Source organism: Canis lupus, chromosome 14 (assembly GCF_003254725.2).
Source record: "Canis lupus dingo isolate Sandy chromosome 14, ASM325472v2, whole genome shotgun sequence".
NCBI classification, from domain to species: Eukaryota; Metazoa; Chordata; class Mammalia; order Carnivora; family Canidae; genus Canis; species Canis lupus.
The window spans coordinates 739,180-760,113 of NC_064256.1; the positions used below are offsets into that span (position 1 = coordinate 739,180).

Genomic DNA, 20,934 nt, shown 5'->3' on the forward strand with positions numbered 1-20,934 from the left:
CGCACCTGGGCAGGCTCCTGGAAGAGCAGAAGGGCAGCCTGGAGATGCAGTGATATTCAAGAGGCCCTGCATGCCCCCCACTGCATGCCACCGTCCTTTATTTAGAGAGCTGACATTCACCAAACCCTGGCACCACAGGGTCCAGGGAAGGGCATCAGTTAGGTCTACTGCCTGTTCTTCCCCATATTACAAGGCCCCTCGGATACACAGCATGGTCACGTTCATGTATCAGGATGCTGGAAAGCAGACAGCATTTGGATGAGAATCCACTGTTTGGATGCCAGCACCAACTCCTCAGAACGCGTCTCCGCTTCTGTGGAACAGGAGGCACAGAAGGGCCAACAGGATCCTGGACGTGGGGACCCTGGAGGCGGTGAGCAGAGGCTCCTTCGAGCAGAGCAGCCTGATGAATGCACTGTCAGGAAGGGAAGGGGCCCAGCTAGCCATCCCCAGCATATACCAACTGCACAAGCCCCTCCTTCTGGGGCACAGACCAGCCACCTCCAACACATACAGAAATACCCTCTCTTCTCAGTCCTCGAAGTAATCCTTACGAAGTGATACTCCCCAAGGGGTGCCTGGCTAAGCAAAGGGAGCGTGGCCTCACCCAGGATAAACGCAGGCTGCTGTGGGGACGAGAGAGGCTTCTCAAGGTCCTGCAGAGGAGAGCATTCGGGAAGCAGTGGGCGGGCACCCACGCAGAGCGCCTGTGAGGACTGCACCCCACGGAGACCCGCCACACCCGCAGCTGCATCCAGGAGCCCTACCTGTCTTACCAAAGCCCTTACTGTATACCATGCACACAGATGTCTGCTTTTCTCGTTCATTCTTCAAAAACAATAAAAGCTGGTTGCAACCAATCAAACTGATCTCACAACCTGTGTTCTAAAATCTCCAAAGTCTCATCCTATTCCAGCTTCTAAGGGATTTAATTAGTAAGGAACTTTCCACAGCATGCAACTGTTTGGCCTTACGTGATCTAAAGTGTCACAACTAAAATGTTACATAAGGAAAGGTACCGCAGAAGTTCCGCCTGCAGTAGAAGCCGTCAGAGCTAGCTGGAAGCTATGACGGCAGAAATAGCAAACATGTGCCACCAGCTATTATTAGTCTTACAGGCCAATCCATGCACACGTTAGCAAGTCATTGGTGCTGATGTGATGACAAACAGTGGTCTCCTCACTCAGCCCAGAACCTCCTCCTTCCTTGGTGTCCACTCCACTCCACTGTCTCGTGGACTCCTGTTCTACCACCCTGGCACGCTGTCCCCAGCCAACTGGCTCTGCCCACTCTGCACCCCGCCCCCCGGAATACATCACATACACGGATGTCCTCCACTCTGCCATTCCATCAGCAGCAACTTTCGCTCACATGTCCTGGCATCATTTAGCTTGCACAGCTTTGGTATCAACGTGTTGCACCCCACAGCTTCTCTGACGCCAGCGCCCACCCTTGTGCTCCTTCAGCACCGCTCTGGTTTCCATTCCAATACCCCTATGTTCGGGAGGGACATACTGACATTTTTTAAATGTTAAACAAACGGGGTTTTACTTAACTAGAAAGCCAAAATAGCGAATTTCTCAGTACGGAACACACTAAGTCAGGGGTGTCGGTTATGACATGTTGCAGGGTCAGCAGGATCACGCCTAGCACAGAGCTCGGCACCCTGGGTGCTCTGTGTTGAGCCCTGACCCACTGACTCAGTTTCTTCAATGCCTTGAAATATCTTCGAAAAAGAATCAACTTCAGTATACAATGGTTCTGCCTCTAAAGTCATCACTTACCACAGTTAAACAAAATCAGCACAAATTGTTCCAGCTTCAAGGGAACTTAGGGATGATTTCACTTTCCAGGAACGACAGCTGGGCTGGTATGGGCAGCTGCGGACTCCAGCCCCCTGACGTACAGACGCAGACCCTGGCCTCAGATCCCGGCCTCACTGGGGATTCAGAGCAAGAACCACCGGCCCTGCCCCAAGAACAGAAGAACCCCTCCAAGCCCATCTGGCCACGGGCAGATTTTCCTCCTTGTCCCTGGGACCCAAAAGCCTCATCAGTGACACAGGGAAGGAAACACCTACTCTACACAGGGACAGCCCCAGAAGCATACACAACTGGGGTGGGAAGCCCTACAAACATCACAAAATGCCCACGCCCTTCACAGAGCTGAGAGCTGAAACGGAGAGCGAGTAAGCAATCCCAACTGCCTACAGCCAAAGCCACTTACTGGCAAATGTTCAAACCTACACAGTGCACAGCGTGGACCTGGGGCTCCTGGAAAGAGATCAAGTGTGTGAGAGCCACACAGCTCCCAGGGGGTCGGCTGGGGTCAAGGGGTGCCCATTTCTAAGTACCCAATGGAGGTCTGCGAGTGGTCAGCGTGGTGCCTGCGTCCTAGTGACCATGCGGGTGGGGGGTGTGCCTGTGGTCAGTGTGGTGCCACGTCCTGGCACTGAACTCCACTGTCTGAAGCCCAAGTCTTCAATGAGTAGTCCTGCACTGGGTATCAGTGCCCCAGACATGTATTACTGTCTCACAGACGTGTGGCCCTGGATGCCCGGGCCTCTTCTGGGTGCTGGAGACGTGGTCATGAAGAGACAACTTGTGTCTGGTGAGGACAGAGCGCATGCCCCAGTGTGAAAGCACAACAGCCAACCAGAGGGTAGCAGTGCCGAGAGCAAGTGTAGGGCAGGTAACTGGAGGTCTCTTAATCAGGGGGCCAGAGAAGGCTTCTCTCAGAATATGGCAGTCAGCAAACAACAGAGACAAAAATAAGTACCAAAAAGATAAAAGGCCACGCGTGGGCTATGCTCTGAAGTCATCTTCCTGAAACCCATTACCCCAGGACCCTGAGAAAACACGGGTGAAGCACAACTGGGAGACATAGGAAACCTCGGCAGCACTCCTACAGGCCGTCAAGACCGTCAGGGCCAGGGGGGCCCAGGGAGTCGCCCCCCAGCACGAGGGTTCCAGATGCGGTTCTGGACAGTGAGTGCGAGAGAACCTGGACAGAACTGAGACTTCACAGAGTGATGCTGTATGCACACATGCGTGTGCGCTGTGACGATGAGAATGGCAAGGCAGGGGAATATCGGGGTCTGTACCAGCCTCCTAGCTCCTCCTCATGTCTGAAATACTCCAGGACGTAAAGAGTCCTTTAAAGATGCTGTGTGAACACACATGGACTCTGCATGGCTTCGCCCCAGGGGGCATTCCCTGTGTCATTCCCCACCCCCGAAGCCCAGGAGACCGCTGTGGCTGGCTGCTGGCTGGGCCACCGGCACTTCACATGACTGTGGAGGTCTCTGGAAAGTTCTTCCAGACAGGGACTCCAGGCAAACATGGGTGCTGTGGTGACGCTGCCACCTGCTGGTCACCCGTTCTACCAACACTGCTCCTGGAGAAGAGGAGTACATTTCTGAGATGTCAAGTCATGGTTTCCACCTCCACTGCTTCTGTACTTTCCACCCTGGGACAGTGAAAACACAGGTGCTGGCAAACACCATCAGGGGCGACAGAGAGGGCTGCCCAGGCCTCCTGCAGAGGTCCCAGCAAGCCAGACATGGTGCTGCTCACAAGCCCACATGCTGGCCTCTTCCCCAGCTCCCCTCTGCATAAACTCCTTGGGATGGGGTGGCCTCACCACGGGAGGACGGCCCCTCTTGCTCCGTGCAGACGCAGACCTCCTGCGGGAACCCAGCCAGAGGCTGAAGTGGGCTGAGCGCAGGATGAAAACCCATATGTCATCCTGGTTGTGGTTCCACTCATTCCACACACACAGTCCCTGACTGTGACAGGCGAGGCCACACACCCCGTCATGCGAGCCACCCCGAATCTAGGTGTTGCTGGGAAGGTGTCTGCAGAGGTGGTGGAGGCCCAGCCCCAGCTGACTTTAGGTGAGGGAAACTGTCTGTGGCTTCCCTGAGGAAGAAGACATTCGGCCTGTGGTCAGCAGCCTTGGCCTGTACCCTTCCTGAGGGCGGGCCCTGCGGAGTCTGTACTCACCTAGCTTCCTGCAGCCAGACGACGGCCACAGAGGCCCTGGCATGCACCTCCTTTTCCCCTCCAGCCCTGTCTGCACCTGGACACGTGGGGTCAGGGCCCAGCAAGCCTCTTCTCCCCTGCACAGTGCCACACTCTGTGCCACGTGTGCTCACAGCTGCCCCCTACATGGGACATTCTGTGCCATGCCCCTTCTCTGAAACCACCAGGCGGAGCTCCATGAGAACAGGGACTGTGGGTGCCTGGCACTACGCCTGGCGCAGGGAGTTCTGGTTCAGCAGCAGCAGAAGCAATGGCTGGAGGCACTCTGCATTGGGACCCAGAAGCCCTGAGTCTCTTCCTCCCACTGCCTGGCCCCTCCCACAGGAAAACAGCAGTGTGGGGGCAAGGGGTGGCCAACGGCCTGACCTGCTCAGAGTCTTAGGCTCGTGGCATTGCCCACCCTTCTCAGTCCTGCCTTGAGAGAGGGGCCAAAGAAAAATCTGGAAATGCTAAGGAAATAAGTTTTTAAATGAAGTTTTTACATTTTGGTGCTTATGGGACCAGATCTATCTTCAGGTATATTTCTTTTGAAACTTGAAGCCATCTAGAAATGTTCATGTGTTAGGGAAACAGGTTACATATTAGTGCTGAAATCAATCACTTCAGAGCAAAAAGAAACCAGAACCGTAACAAACACTTCTCTAACTGTAACAGATGTCCGGCAATCAAAGTTAATAAGAAGAGACTACTAGGCTGTTAGAAAAATCATTATAATGCAGACACAGGTCACCTATAATGCTAGCATTAAGAAATATGGTATTTTATGACTTTGGGATTTCTTTAGCTGGGCTCTAAAACAAACTTAATAGGAAAAATGCTAGATTAGACCATAGCAAAATTAAGGATTTCTGTAACGGAGAATGACGGTCTGGCAGAGGTACTGGTAGCCTCTAGAGCCAAGAAAGGATGCAAACCTACATGTGAGGAGCTCCTACAAATCACAAAAAATAAACAGCACAGTGGAAAACAACAACAACAACAACAACAACAACAAAGCCACACAATCCACAGAGAAAAATGTGTGAAGCCAGAAAGCAAATAAGGAGCGTCAGATGTTCCACATCACAATCAATGATAGACATGAAAATAAAGGCACCAGCGAGATGCTACCTGACACCATCTGGATGGCAAACTGACAAGTCAGATGACCCCAGGCTGCCCCAGGCAAGGCTGGGGCTTGGACCTGGGACTCTCTCAACCTCCAGGGCCACGCCCAATGCCACACACTCCCCACTAGGGGAGGCCTGCAAACCTACAAAAACTATGCTGCAGTTCTCAGAGATTCTGATTTCTTAAACAGGTACCCAGAAGGCAGGCTGAGATGACCCTGATTGAGGCTGAGGTCAGGGGTGGAGGGACTGGATGCCTGCCAGGGCAGGCCGGTCACACAGAGGAAAGGGGGAAATGCCTAACTTGGAGCCTGCCTCTGATCTGAAAGGGCCATCAAGCCCTCCTGCCCTCCGGGGAAACCCACATAGCACTCAGTGGGTGATAAACCTGAGCTCTGGGATTTACACACTCTGAGATGGCAAGTACTAAGTTGTTTTCATTCACAAACACATGGACAGTCACTGCTGCAGAGAAATCAGCAGCTGCTCCAAGTGACACAAGTGAACAGTGTACCCCAGGCATGCTACGTTCTGACTGCAAGTTTGGAGAAGGAGGCACACTCCAAATGCCAACGCTCACTTACCCGCCTGCCAGACTGAGCAGCCCTTCTCTATTGGGGAAGACGATCTGGCACTTCTGGGCATCAAGGCATCTTCTAACAGCTCCATCTTCTTGCTGAACTGCACCTCCAAAATGGGGATAGCCTCTGACATCTTGGCAGATATCAGGCGATAAGCTATGTCTGGCCTCCCAATGAACCGCTGTCGGATGCTAATCTCATAAGGCGTGTGAACCTTAATGTCATCTATATCTTCTCTTTCGAATCTGTGCATGAGCAAAGAACAGGAGTCATGGATTTCCAACCCAGACACAAGGATGGTGAGACTTCCTGCTTTAACATGAGATGCATTCCCCTGGGAGATAACAGCAGGAATTCGGACCACTACCCCTTCTTCTCCAAGAACTTTGGGACTAGCCATTGAGGTGCTTTCCTTGGGGTTTGTTTCTGCTGGCATCTTCCAAAGCTTGGAACTAAATGGCCACCAAGAAGGGGACTCCAGCTCCGTCAGCAACCTAAAAGACCAAACGAAACACAGTTAACTGAGTTTGAATGTTTTCTTCAAAACTGCCTTAGGGTTCATAAAGCAGCTAACCATTTTATAGTGTTCTTTTCCACAAGCACACCATGAAGCAAAGAGCAGGAATTACTACCTGCGTGTTTTAGAAAAGAAAACTGAGGCTAAGAGCAGATCTCTTAGGCTTACAGACTACAAAGCCGTCAATAGTAAACACACAACAGAAACACACATCTTCTGACTAGAAATGTTGCCCTTTTCACCCTGGGCCCTAGCTAATTCTAACTCAAAATAAATCCTGACCTCAATCTGCAGGAATCTGTCCTGTCTAATGTGGTAACAAGCACATGTGGCTACTGGGTCCCTGGAGTGTGGCTGATATAATAAGGGACTGATTTTAAACTTAACTACATGTGGCTAGTGGCTACCACAGTGGATGGCAACACTATAAAATAACTGCAAATAACACCAAGAGATCTACCTTGTGCTGAAAAAAATGGAAGCAGGAAAGGAAAAGCAAAGGAAGAAGGACCAAATGATATAAACAAAAAATAAATATCAAGATGGTAGAGTTAGACTCAGCCATATTAGTAATTATACTAAACATAAATAGACTAAATCCTCTAATTTAAAGGTGTATTGTCATCCTGGATTAAAGACATAAACCAATAAACTACAGCTATATCTTGTTCACAAGAGACGCTGAAATATAAGGACACAGACACATCAAAAGCAAATGGATTGGGAAAAAGATAGATTGTGCCAAAAGTAAACTCTAAGATAAGGGGTGTTATCAGGAATAAAGACAGGCAATGCATAATAGTAAGAGAGTCAATTTGAAAAAAAAATACAATTCTAAAACATATATCTAACAAAATTTCAAAATTCATTAAGCAAAAATTAACAAAACTAAAAGGAGAAATAGATAATCACAGTTGTAGATTTTAATATGTTTTCCTCCATAATTAACACAGCAAGAAGACAAAAATGATTAATAAGAATATAAACACTATTTAATCCACTCAGCCTGACTGATATTTATTGAAACATCACCCAACTGCTGAATGTACACTCTTTTAAAGTGTACTCAGAAGATTAAGAAAAAGACCATAACACATCTCAATAAATTTCAAGTATTGAAATCCTACAGAGTGTACCCTCTGTCCCCAAAGAAATGAAATAACAGATTAGTAGAAAATCCTCAAATATTTGGAGATTAAGCACAATTCTAAATAAAGGGAATCAGAAAATATCTGAAATGAATAAAACCAAATAATACGCAGGAAATGGCTGGATGCAAATGGAGCAGTCTTGAGTAAAATTTATGGCTCTCAATGCACGCATTTGAAAACTTCTTAAGTGACTTAAGCTTCTGTTGCAAAAAGTTATAAATTAAACCCAAAGAAGAAGCAAAAGCAGAAATCAATGAAATTGAAAAAAGAAAAAATGAACAAAGCCAAAAGTTGGTTCTTTGAAGTAATTTTATTATTTTTTAAAGATTTTATTTATTCATGAGGGCAGCCTCGGTGGCTCAGCGGTTTAGCGCCACCTTCGGCCCAGGGCCTGGTCCTGGAGACCAAGGATCAAGTCCCAAGTCGCGCTCCCTGCATGGAGCCTGCTTCTCTGTCTCCTGTGTCTCTGTGTCTGTGTGTCTCTCATGCATAAATAAGTAAAATCTTAAAAAAAAAAAAAAAAGATTTTATTTGTTCATGAGAGACTCACAAAGAGAAGCAAGACACAGGCATAGGGAGAAGCAGGCTCCCTGCGGGGAGCCCGATGTGGGACTTGATCCCAGGACCCCAGTATAATGCCCTGAGCCAAAGGTAGATGCTCAATCACTGAGCCACCCAGGTGCCCCTCTTCGAAGTAATTAAAATAATTAAACCCTTACAAGAAATGATCAAGAAAAAAACAAAGAAAATGCATATTATCAATATTAGGAATAAAAACAGAGGTTTCACCATAGATACTTTAGCCCTTGAAAGGCTTCTAGGGAATATCATACCCAGCTTTACACTGATGATTGGGACAACAGTAAGTAGACAACATATTTAAAAGACCCAACCTTCTAAAATTGAAGCAAGAAGTAGTTTAAGAATATGAATACACAGGGTAGCTGGTGGTTCAGTTGGTTAAGCGCCTGCTTTTGGCTTAGGACATGATCCTAAGGTCCTGGGATTAAGCCCTGCACCTGGCTCTCTGCTCAGTGGGGAGTCTGCTTCTTCCTCTGCCCTCTGCTTCCCCCTGCTTGTGCTCATGCTGTCTCTCAGTTAAATAAATAAATCAAATCGTAAAAAAAGGAAAAAGAATATGAATACTCATAACAAACTGGCAGCAAGAGAAATTTGGCAAAATCCCATTTATGAATGTACCAAAAATAATAAATACCTTAGGGTTAAATTTAACCAAGGAAGTGAAACACTTGTACTCTGAAACCTATCAGATATTGATAAACTGAACATGACACAAACAAATGGAAATAAATACTATGCTCATGGATTGGAAGGATTAATATTGTTAAAATGTCCATACTACCTAACACAATCTACAGATTTAATGAAATTCCTTTCAAAATACCAAATGCATTTTTCACAGAGCTAGAAAAAGTAATTATAAAATTTGTATGGAACCACAAAAAACCTCAACTAGCCAAAGTGATCTTGAGAAATAAGAACAAAGCTGGAGGTATCATAATCCCAGATTTCAGGATATACTACAAAGCTGTAGTTATCAAACAGTACAGTACTGGCACAAAAACACACACAGATCAAAGGAAAAGAATTGAAAGCCCAGAAGCACATCCACACTTTCATGGTCAATCTATGACAAAAGAGGCAAGAATATACAACAGGGAAAGGACAGTCTTTTCAACAATGGTGTTGGTAAAACTAGACAGCCACATGCAAAAGAATGAAACAGGACTCTTTCTTACACCACACACAAAAATAAGCTCAAAATAGATTAATGGCTTAAATATGGGACTTGAATCCATAAAGCTCCTAAAAGAAAACGTATATAGTAATTGCCTGGACTTTAGCCTTAGTAACATACGGAACTGTCTCTTTAGGCAATGGAAACAAAAGTGAAAACAAACTGTTGGGACTACATCAAAATAAAAATCTTCTATACTGGGCACTTGGGTGGCTCAGCAGTTGAGCGTCTGCCTTTGACTCAGGTCGTGATCCTCGGGTCCTTGGATTGAGTCCCACATCGGGCTCCCCACAGGGAGCCTGCTTCTCCCTCTGTTTATGTTTCTGTCTCTCTCTCTCTGTCTCTCATTAATAAATAAATAAAATCTTAAAAAAAAAAAAAGCTTATGCACAGCAAAGGAAATCATCACTGACAAAACAAAAAGCCAACCTACTGAATGGAAAAAGATATTTGCAAATGATACATCTGATAAGGGATTAATATCCAAAATATATAAAGAACTTATACAATTAATCACCAAAACAAACAAGCAATTGAATTAAAAAATGGGCAGAGGATCTGAATAGGCATTTTTCCAAAGAAGACATCCATGTGGCCAAGAGACGTGAAAAGATCTAAACATCACTCACCATCAGGGAAATACAAACCAAAACCACAACACTCCTAACTCTGGGAAACGAACTAGGGGTGGTGGAAGGGGAGGAGGGCGGGGGGTGGGGGTGAATGGGTGACGGGCACTGAGGGGGCCACTTGACGGGATGAGCACTGGGTGTTATTCTGTATGTTGGCAAATTAAACACCAATAAAAAATAAATTTATTATATAAAAAAGAGAGATATCACCTCATACCTGTCAGAATGGCTAAAATTAACAACACAGAAACAACAGGTGTTGGTGAGGATGTGTTGAAAGGGGAACCCTCTTATACAGTTGGTGGGCAAACTGGTGCAGGCACTCTGGAAAACAGTATGGAGGGTCCTCAAAAATTAAAAATAGAATTGCCATATGATCCAATAATTCCACTACTGGGTATTTACCTAAAGAAAATAAAAACACTAGCGATAAAGATATATGCACCCCTATGTTTACTGTAGCCAAACTATGTAGCCAAACAACCCAAGGGTCTCCATACATGAATGAATAATGAAGCGCGCGCTCTCACACACACACACACAGGAATATTACTTAGTCACAAAAAAGAACGAAACCTTGCCATTTGTAACAATGTGGATGGAGCTAGAGTGTATTATGCTGAGTGAAATAAGACAGAAAGACAAACACTACATGACTTCACTTATATGTAGAATAAGCAAATAAATAAAACAAACAAAAAAGCAGAAACAGACCTGTAAATACAGAGAACTGTTGGCTGCTGAAGGGGATGGGGCCTGGGGAAGGGGTAAAATGGATGAAGGGGATGGGGTATTACCGGCTTCCAGTTATGGAATGAATAAGTCATGGGGACGAAAGGCACAGCATAGGGAATATGGTCAATGGTATTGTACTAGTGTCTCTGGTGACAGATGGTAGTTACATGTGTGGTGAGCATAGCATTAAGTATAAACTTGCCAAATCACTACAACATACATCTGAAATTAATGGAACATTGTCAACTAAACTTCAATGCAAAAAAGGGGGCATGGATGCCTTCCCCTAACTGGAACAGTGTCAGAAAAGGTACCTGAGCCACCTCGACATCCACCATTACCTGGCTGCACTAGGGTTCCTTCCCCTAAGTGGGATGGTGGTAGAGAACACCACATGAAAGGCCAGGGGCAACAAGGGAAACCTTACCAGTCCGTAGAGGGGGACGGTAACAAGACCTCCCTAATTCTCCCAGCTAGGGCACAGTGGTGAAGAAGCAAAAAATCCCACTCCCAGCCAGCAGCAACAGGTGTCTGTACCTACCCCAAGGCACGAACAAGGGCCAAATGGGGAAATGAGGGCTCTGACCCTCACATGGCAGTAAGAGGAATCAGTTTTTTTTTTTTTTTTTTTTTTTTTTTTTGAGAGAAAGACAGACAGTGGAGGAGGGAGGGAGAGAATCTCAAGCAGGCTCCACACTCACCATGGAGCTGAATGTGGGACTTGATCTCACAAGCCTGTGATCACAACCTGAGCCAAGATCAAGAGTTGGACACTTAATGGACGGAGTCACCCAGGCACCCCAAGAGGAATCAGCTTCTTACTCCTGGGATGCCATGTCAGGGAAAGCTCTGCAAAAACAGAAAAATAATATCCAGAGTCTTAATACCCAAAATGTCCAAGATACAATGAAGAATTACTTACAATGCCAAGAACCAGGAAAATCTCCACTGAGATTAAAAACGTAAGCAAATGCCAAAACTAGGATGAAACGATGGACTTACTCGACAAAGATTCTAAAGCACTGTCATAAAAGTATTTCCATAAGCTATTATGGACATGCTGGAAATAGATTAAGAACCAGAAAGTCTTAGCAGAGAAACAGAAGAAACAATAAAGTACCTGGGAATTTTTGAACTTAGAAATATAATAACTGATATAAAAAATGGGTAGATGTAAACTGCTGCATGAGATGATAAAAGAATCCATGAAATTAAAGATCAAAGAATAGAAATTACCCATGCGAACAACAGAGAGAAAAATACTAAAAACAATGACAACAAACCCAAAACTGAACATTCGTATCACCAGTACTCCAGCTGGAGGAGAGAGAGAGGGTAGGGCCAGAAAACCATTCAAACAAATCTGACCATTTCCCAAATCAAGCAAAAATATATAAGCCAATAGATTCAAAAAAATAAAACCTCATTAGACCCACATAGCATAAAATCAAAAAAATTACTGTGAACTGATGTTAAATAGACAAAAGATCTTGACAGCAGTAGGAGAGATTCACCTACAGGAGGAAACCAATTCCAATGATAACATGCTTGTCAGAAACCATGGAGGCTGGAAAGAAGTGGCACAATGGTTTTCAGTGCTCCAAGAAAAGAACTGTCACTTCAAAATTCCATATTGAGTGAAACTTTTCTTCAGGAATAAAGAGGAAATTTAATTATTCTCAGAGGAAGAAAACCCACAAAGAAACTGCTGCTAGTAGGTGTGCCCTAAAAGAATGTCTCAAAGAAATGGATGAATCAGAAAGGAATCACTGAGGGCAGGAATCCTGGAACATCAGGAAGGAGGGTAGAAAAACAGAGTAAAAATATAGGGAAATAAAACAGACTTTTTTTTTCCTCTTGAGCTGGCTAAAATATGTATGGCATTTGAAGTAAAAATTACAACACTGATGTGGTTCTCAAGTAGGCAAACGAAGTCAAGAGATAATTAACTTATACATCCTTTCTATGAATCAGGCAGGGTAAAGCGACATAAAGACATAAAGACAGGTTAGGTTTCTACATAGTCCTCAATCTGGTAAAATGCCAACCACCAGCACCCTGGAACCAATTATGCATATATAATGTAATACTGAGAGCGATGAAGATGAATAATCTATGTAAGGAGATAACATTCAAAACAGTGTAGGTAAGTCACAATGCAATCTGAAATAATATTCAGGTAACCTACAGGAGGCAGGGGGGAGAAAAGAAATGAACAGAGGGAATAAGTATCAAAAAATAAAATAGCAGATTTAAGTGTTTTTATACACTAATAATTACATTGCTAGGATGGCAAAACTGCTCCAGATTCTATCCAATTTCTATCAAAATCCCAGCTAGCTCTTGTGCAGAAACTAGCTAGTTGATCCTAAAATTCATACAGAAATGCAAGGGACCCAGAATAGCCAAAACAATCTTGAAAAAGATTGGTGGAGTTCCCACTACCTGAGTGCAAAGCTTACTATGAAGCTACAGAAATAAAGATGGTGTGGTACTGCCATAAGGTCACACACATGGATTATTGATAGAACTCAGTCCAGAAACAAACCTTTACATTAGGGTCAACTGGTCTCCAACAAGGATGACAAGACAATTCAATGGGGGAAACAGTGAGATATTGCTGAGACCACTGGATATCTACACACAAAGAAAAGAAGTTGGACCCATTTCTCATGCTATGAACTCCAAGTGGATCACAGACCTAAACAGAAAGGCTAAAAAAGAGTAAACCTCTATGACTTTGGACTAGGCAATGAATCATGTAGGACATCAAAGGCAAGTGACAAAAGAAAAACAGATACACTGGATCTCATCAGGCAGCCAGAGCAGGGCTACAGGCGCAGGAGGTGATGCAGTCAGGCCCTGGTGTCCCAGCATCCCAAGGAGGAGCTGAGGACGCAGCTACGAAGAGAGCCTGGGCACAAGAATGCCACAGTTTTCTGCCCTGGTCCCATGGTATGCTCCAGGGAGGGAAGTCCCCTTGGCAGTGTCTGAAGGTGGGAAACTGCAAAGCTCTGAAATGCTGATTTTTTGAATGGAAAAGATCAATGTTGGGATGCCTGGGGGGCTAAGCAGTTAAAGCATCTGCCTTCGGCTCAGGGCTTGATCCTGGAGTCCTGGGATCGAGTCTCATGTGCTCCCTGCATGCAGCCTGCTTCTCCCTCTGCCTGTGTGTCTGCCTCTCTCTCTCTCTCTCTCTCTCTCTCTCTCTCTCTCTCTCTCTGTGTGTGTCTCATGAATAAATAAATACAATCTTATAAAAAAAAAAAAGAAAAAGAAAAGGATATTTGGTACTAGTATGTTGAAACCAAAAATAAAAACAACAAAGGATTTTCTCTGGTCATTAAAACAGAGAAGCCAAAATAGGAAACAGACTTTGCTACATCTGTTGGGTTGGATAAGTTTTTCCCACCATGAACGCAGAAGAAAATGGATGAATTCTGTTTTTGAATATGTATAAATGATTCTCTTGCTGTAAGTTATTTTAAGAAGAAAAAATTAATTGAACAGTCATGAGCATTATAACATGTTTTGAGAATTGTTCTAAAGTACAAAGTGGGGCACCTGGATGGCTCAGTCTGCAGAGCATGTGACTCTTGATCCTGGGGTCTTGAGTTCAAATCCCATGTTTGGCATAGATATTACTTAAAAAAAAAAAAAAAAAAGGTTAAGCACAAAAAGTGTAAAGATTGTTATTTCCAAACTCGACTGTTCAACCAAATGACACAATCTGCACATCTTTTGTGAATATTATGAAGGTCACTGATGGGACTTAAAGTTGATAACATGAAGCCTGAGGAGAAAATATCTATTTGGGGGATGCCTGGGTGGCTCAGTGGCCTTTGGCTCAGGTCCTGATGCCGGGGTCCTGGGATCGAGTCCCACACAGGGCTCCCCACACAGAGCCTGCCTCTCCCTTTGCCTGTGTCTATCATGAATAAATAAGTAAAATCTTAAAAAAAAAAAAAAAAGAAAATATCTACTTGGAAAGTTTAAGACAAAACTTCTTTTATTCAATCTGTTCTATTTAGTTCTAAAATAAATTGTGTTTGATTCCTTGGAGAAAAAAAAATTAAAGTTCTCTGCTTCAAAAAATACCTTCAAGAAAGTAAAATGAAGGCACCTGGGTGGCAAAGTTAGTTAAATATCTGACTCTTGATTTCGGCTCAGGTCATGATCTCAGGGTTGTGAGATTGAGCCTCCTATCAGGCTCTGTGCTCAGCAGGGGTCTGCTTGAGATTCTCTCTTTCTCCCTCTGTCTCTCCCCCTCCCAAGACTAAAATAAATAAATCTTAAAAACAAAACAAAAAAAGGGGCAGCCCAGGTGGCTCAGCGGTTTAGCGCCGCCTTCAGTCCAGGGTGTGATCCTGGAGATCTGGGATGGAGTCCCATGCCAGGCTTCCTGCATGGAGCCTGCTTTTCCCTCTGCCTGTGTCTCTGCCTCTCTCTCTCTCTCTCTCTGTCTCTCATGAATAAAAAAAAAATAAAATAAAAATTAAAAAAAAAAAAGGTAAAACAATCCACAGAAAGGGAGCAAATACTTTCAAATCATATATACCATAAAGAGACTTCTATCCAGAATATATAAGGAATTCTTACCAACTCCATAATAAAAACACGACAACATAAAAAACACTCAAATAATCTGAAAACATATGGAAAAAAAGCACATGAAAAGATGCTCATTATCATTAGGAAAATGAAAATCAATACCCCAGTGAGATGCCACCTTGCACCCACTAGAAGAGTTATAATAAAAAAGGCTGGTGATAACAAGTGTTGATGAGGTTGTGGAGAAACTGGAGCCTTCCCAATACTGGCAGAGACATAAAATGGTGCAGCCACTTTGGAAAACAATTGGTCAGTTTCTCAAAATGTTAGAGACCCAGCAATTTCCCTCCCAAGGGAAATGAAAACAAATGTTCATACGAACACTTGTACACAAGTGTCCATAGCAGCACTATTCATAATAGCAGCAAAGCAGAAACAACAAAACATCCATCAAAATCGGTAATGGATAAACAAAATGTGATATGTTAATAGATAATACAATAGAATCTTAGTCAGAAATACAAAGCAACAAGGCACCTGGCTGATTCAGTCAGTAGAACATGTGACTCTTTGATCTCAGGGTTGTGAATTCAAGCCCATGTTGGGCATGGAGCCTACCTAAAAACAAAAGAAAGAAGAAAGAAGAAAGAAGAAGAAATATGAAGTAACAAAGTACTTCTTAAGTATATCCTTATATCCTACAACAAGGATGAACCCCCAAAAACATGGTATGTATGTTAACTCTCTAAAAAGGAGAAGACTACAGAGAAAGAGTAGATCAGTGGTGACCTGGGCAGGGTGAAAAGAGAATGACTGCCAAAGGGCTTGAGGCAACCTGTGGGAGTGACAGAAATGTCCTAAAATTGGACTATAGTGATATCTACACAACACTGTAAATTGAAGAAAAATCACTGAATTGTTCACATACAATGAGTAAATCATATGGTATGTAAATTAGAAGGCTATTTTAAAAAATCTAAGACACATCAGAATAAAACTTCAGAATATCTAGGATAGGGAGGAAAAAATAGCCACAATCCTACATGACTTAGCAATAGCATACAGCAGGAAGACAACGGAAAACATTGTCAAAATGCTGAGCTACATTAGGCTCAACTGTGAAGAGTCAACTGTCATTCCACAGTGCCATTTTCCAACATCTGAGCACTGAGGCCATACTCATAGATGCCAGTGAAAACACAACCAAACTAATTACCTCAACAACTAGATTCCAGCAAACTCCTGATATCAAAACCAACTTGTCTTCATTTCATTTAAAGAAAGATATAGAATACCAAGAAGTAGGAAGCATATAATCAGAATTTTAATATATGTAAACAAATTTGTTTTCTAGAAGTTCTATGGGGCCCTTTTGCTGCTTTTTATCATGGAGAGGCCAACACAGAGGTTTCAAACATCATGAACTGAAGCGGCTTTCCCGCCAGAGGGAACTCAAAGAGACAAGACGTATTTCCTTTTCCCTTGACAGGAGCCAGATATCTAAGATTTTTTTCAGTTCACTAGCTGAGCGGAGAGACAAGGCAAGAGAAACTTCAATGATCACACACAACAAAGAAGACATGGTTTGCAAAAATAGTTTGGAAAAGACACAAAGGTCAGCCCCAATCCTCAATAAGCAAAGACCACCAATCCCCAAGGTGTAGGAGAATTAGGTTTCCAGAGTGAGTCAGTCAGCTTGGGCTGCTATAACAAAAATACCACAAACTGGGGCACCTGGGTGGCTCAGTGGTTGATTGCCTTCAGCTCAGGCTGTGATCCCGGAGTCCTGGGATTGAGTCCTTCATCGGGCTCCCTGCACAGAGCCTGCTTCTCCCTCTGCCTGTGTCTCTGCCACTCTCTCTGTCTCTCATGAATAAATAAAATCTTAAAAAAAAAAAATAACAAACTGCATGGCCTGAGCAACAGACTGATTTCTCAGTTATAGAGACTGGGAAGCTTAAGATTAGGGTGCCAGCAGATCTGGTTTTGTGGGAGAGCTCTCTCCCTGGCTTGGAGATAGCTGCCTTCCCATGTCCTCACATAGCAAAGAAAGGTCTCTAGCTTCTTCCACTTATCCCATTGTGGGGGCTCCACTCTCATGACCTCATCTAAACCTAATCACCTCCGAAAGGCTCTGCTTCCTTACACCATCACAATGAGGGGTGACTTCAGTATATGATCAAGGAAACAAATACTTAGTCCATAACAGAGTTACCACAACCATAACAGAATGTATAGTTTCCAAGAAAAAAATTACACAACATACAAAGAAAGAAGTATGGCCATTCACAAGGCCTATTACCATTTCTGAGGAAACTCTAATATTTTGATTATTTGTCAAAGATGTTACACCAAAATCTTAAATATATTCAATGAGCTAAAGGAAACTATAACAAATAACTGAAAGGAATAAAAAAAAAAATGAACAAAACAAGAATATCAGTAAAAAGACAGAAATTATGAAAAGAAACCAAACAAATTCTAGAGCTGAAAAATACAATAACTGAAATGAAAAACTCACCAGAGGGATTCAACAGCAGATGTGGGCAGGGAGAACAGAGAATCAGCAAATTTGAAGGTAATATCTTTGAAATTACCCAGTCTGACAGGCAGAAAGAAAAAGAAAAATGAATACAGCTTAAACAATCTGTGGGACACTATCAAGCATCCACAAATGTATTACAGGAATCCCAGATAGACAAGAAAGGGGCAGAAAAGTAATCCGAGGAAACACTGGGCTGAAAACTTCCCAAATCTGATGAAAGATATGAACGTACACATTCAAGAAGCTCACCAAACACCCAGGAGGATAAACTTAAAAAGATCCACACTGAGATACATTATAAAGTGTTGAAACTCAAAGACGCAAAAAGAGTTTTGAAAGCAGGAAGAGAAAAGTGACCTGTCACATTCAGGAGAGTCACAATAAGTGGTCCAATGTAATCAAGCAGCCCCCAAGGAGCTGGCTCACCAGCCTGGAGAATGGAGCCATACTGGAGACTCAGCACTGGGGTCTCCAGATTAGGCGTGCAGCAGTGGCTGTGGCCAGGCTGGCCTTGGTGAGTTGAAGTCCACATTGCTGAGCCCCCTCATAACTTCCATCCCTGTTACCATGGCCACTTTGCTCATGGGCCCACTGGGTTAGGAGATGCTGGGGAAATAGGCTGACTGGTACCCAGAGAACAGGTCATCTTATCCACATGGTTATCACAGTCCTCCTCTGCTGAAGAGACTGGTGGAGCATTCACACAGGTTACATCTTTGCCTCTTGTCCCACTAGAGAAGTGTATCCACATACTTCTACTCTAGACCTCCTTGTCGTGAAGTTTCTAATTGTGTTTCCTCCATTCCCCAAACATCCAGCCAAACCACTGGCCACAGTCAAGCAGTATGCAGTTGACCTCTGGCCATTCCTCCTTCCAAGGAAATGGCTGAGCAGAGTACCACATAGTGGTCACCAGTCTTAGGAGAGGACTCTAAACACTTCTGCCCATAGCATCTTGGTACTGCATTTACCACAGAACACAACGTGGTCAATCACTGGATGGGGTAATACCTAACCCAGCTTTACTTACGTAGAGAAGAGACAGAACGAAATCAGTTCCAATATTAGGCAGTGGTCTCTCATGGCCAGCAGGTCCCCCGGCAGCTGACACAGGGCAACTGGCTTATACATATCCCTGTAATGCTGCAGTTCATGCCCCCTCCAACCCCCTGCAGTCTGAAATACGGAAAGCTGCGGGTGTGCCTGAGAGCCACTGACATGTATGCTTGTGTAGGACAAGAGTACCGGCTGAGCTTGTAACAGGGAAAGCTATTTCCCTACTAGGGGATAAACTGGCATAGGCTGTGTGTTCCAGCCCTAAGACCCATCCTCATGAGGCTGAGAGTGGGTCAGAAGACTGTATACACAAGACTACTCACCCAACACAATGATTTTCCAGGTGCATAGACTGAAGTTCTGCCCCCTGAAAGGATTTCCCTTCACCACTGTGGACTTCTGGGTGATGCCTCCATATTGCACAAAACCATCTGTACCAGGCTCCACTATCTTCCTCCTCAGAACTGGCTATGGGGGGCACTCCCCATGTAGGAAATGCACCATAGGGGCAGGCTCAGAGAATGCAGTGCAGCAGGAGTGGGGGCCGTGGCATTTGAGCTGACCTGTCATGTGACCTAGCCTGTGCTTTCAGAGCCTGCTTGAGCCTTATCTCCCATATCCCACTGTCATTGGATGATGGAGTGTCACTGTGCATGCCCCACTTTATAGTTGGTGGGTCACACAATATTCACTTCACGAAGAAAAGCTCAGATTGCATGATAACTGGTGGTCCATGGTCAAGCATTCAGTCTCTACAAAGGTCCAGTAGCAGGTCAAGAGCGGTTTCTCAAAAACAAAACAAAACAAAAACAAAACAAAACCAACCAACCAACCAACCAAACAAACAAACAAAAACAGTTATCCATAGAAGATGGTAGGACTTTGCTCCAAAATCCCACACACATGCACTGTGACTCCCTACAAAGGTCTGCCAAAGGCTCCAAAGGGCACCTCTGTCTACTGCAAACACTTTGAGTGCTATTGGATCATGTGGCCCAAGTGGCAACCTGGACCTGCTGCAGAGCCTTCTTGTTCTGGGCCCCACTCAAAGGTTTCAAGTCACTTTGTAAACTGGCTGGAGTATCACACCCAAATGAAGAGTATGTTGCTTCCAAAATGCTAAGGGGCTCACCAGGTACTGTGTGTGTCTCTCTCTCTCTGTTAGATTTTATTTATTTGAGAAAGAGAGAGAAAAAGCACGTGTGCACCTGTGTGTGCAAGCATGTGTGATGGGCGGAGGGGCAGAGTGGGAAGGGAGAAGGGAGAGAATCTCAAGCAGACTTCCCACTGGGTGTGCAGTCCAATATGGGGCTCATTCTCATGACCCTGAGATGGTGACCTGTGTTGAAACCAAGAGTCGGCCACTTAACTGACTGAGCCACTCAGGTGCTCCAACTGAAGAGCCAGGTGCAAAAACTCTTTCTTCACCTAGAGGAGATATTTCAGCAAGCCCTGCTCACTCCACTGGATTCCCAGAAATCTCAATGAGAAGGGAAGTCCCTAATTTTGTCAGGTTTCTTTCGTACCCTCTGACATGCAAACATCTTTCCAATGCATCTAGAGTAGCTGCTAATTCTTACTCGATCCAGTCTGCATGGTGTAAGCCATGTCATAGACCAGCACGCTATCCTGTGCAGTGAAAGCCAGTCAAGGGCCCTCGGACATACACTGTGACACAGGGCTGGAGAGCTGAAATATCCCTGATGTGGGATGACGCAGATGTCCTGCTAGATGTGCGGCTGAAAGTAATCTGACTTAGCTGTCCTGACAAACAGCACAGAAAGAGAACATTTGCCAGACCGACTGCAGCATTATCAGGCTCCAGAGAAGGTGTTGTTTGGCTCAGGCATTTGGAACAGCAACTACAGTTAGAGTACCAGCTGGTTAAGTTTAGGACAGTCCACTGTTTTTTCCCAAGATCTGTCTTTTTCTGCAAAGTCGAATAAGTGAGCTGATGGAGATGAAGTAGGGCTCACTATTCATGCACCCTTCAGGTCCTTGATGGGGTGCTGATCTCTTAAATCCCTCCAAGAATGGCTTACTCTTCTAGGTAGTCTGGAGGCTTCCACTTGGCCTCTGCCACCAGAATAGCCCTTGCTGCCCCGGTCAGGGAACCAGCATGGGGTTCTGCTAGCTGCTGAGTGTGTATATTCTAATTATGTGCTCCAGTACCAGGAAAATAGCCCTGGAGTGGGTTCAGGGCCTACTGGGCCCACTGTGAGGCAGACCTGAGCTAAAACTCCACTGATCTCTTG

General features: G+C 44.6%; 1 protein-coding gene across 4 annotated transcripts in view; it reads right to left on the minus strand.

Annotated features, from left to right (window-relative positions):
* SNAP47 (synaptosome associated protein 47) overlaps nt 1-20,934 on the minus strand; it is a 45,884-nt gene that overhangs the window by 11,927 nt on the left and 13,023 nt on the right. For 3 of the 4 annotated variants that reach the window (XM_049093451.1, XM_025454910.3, XM_035698525.2), the window contains exon 3: nt 5,737-6,227. In XM_049093451.1, the coding sequence (XP_048949408.1) occupies nt 5,737-6,227 (491 nt within the window). Of the gene's footprint in view, nt 1-5,736; nt 6,228-17,599; nt 17,681-20,934 lie in introns of all 4 variants that reach the window. The other variant, XM_035698523.1, reaches the window with a different exon arrangement.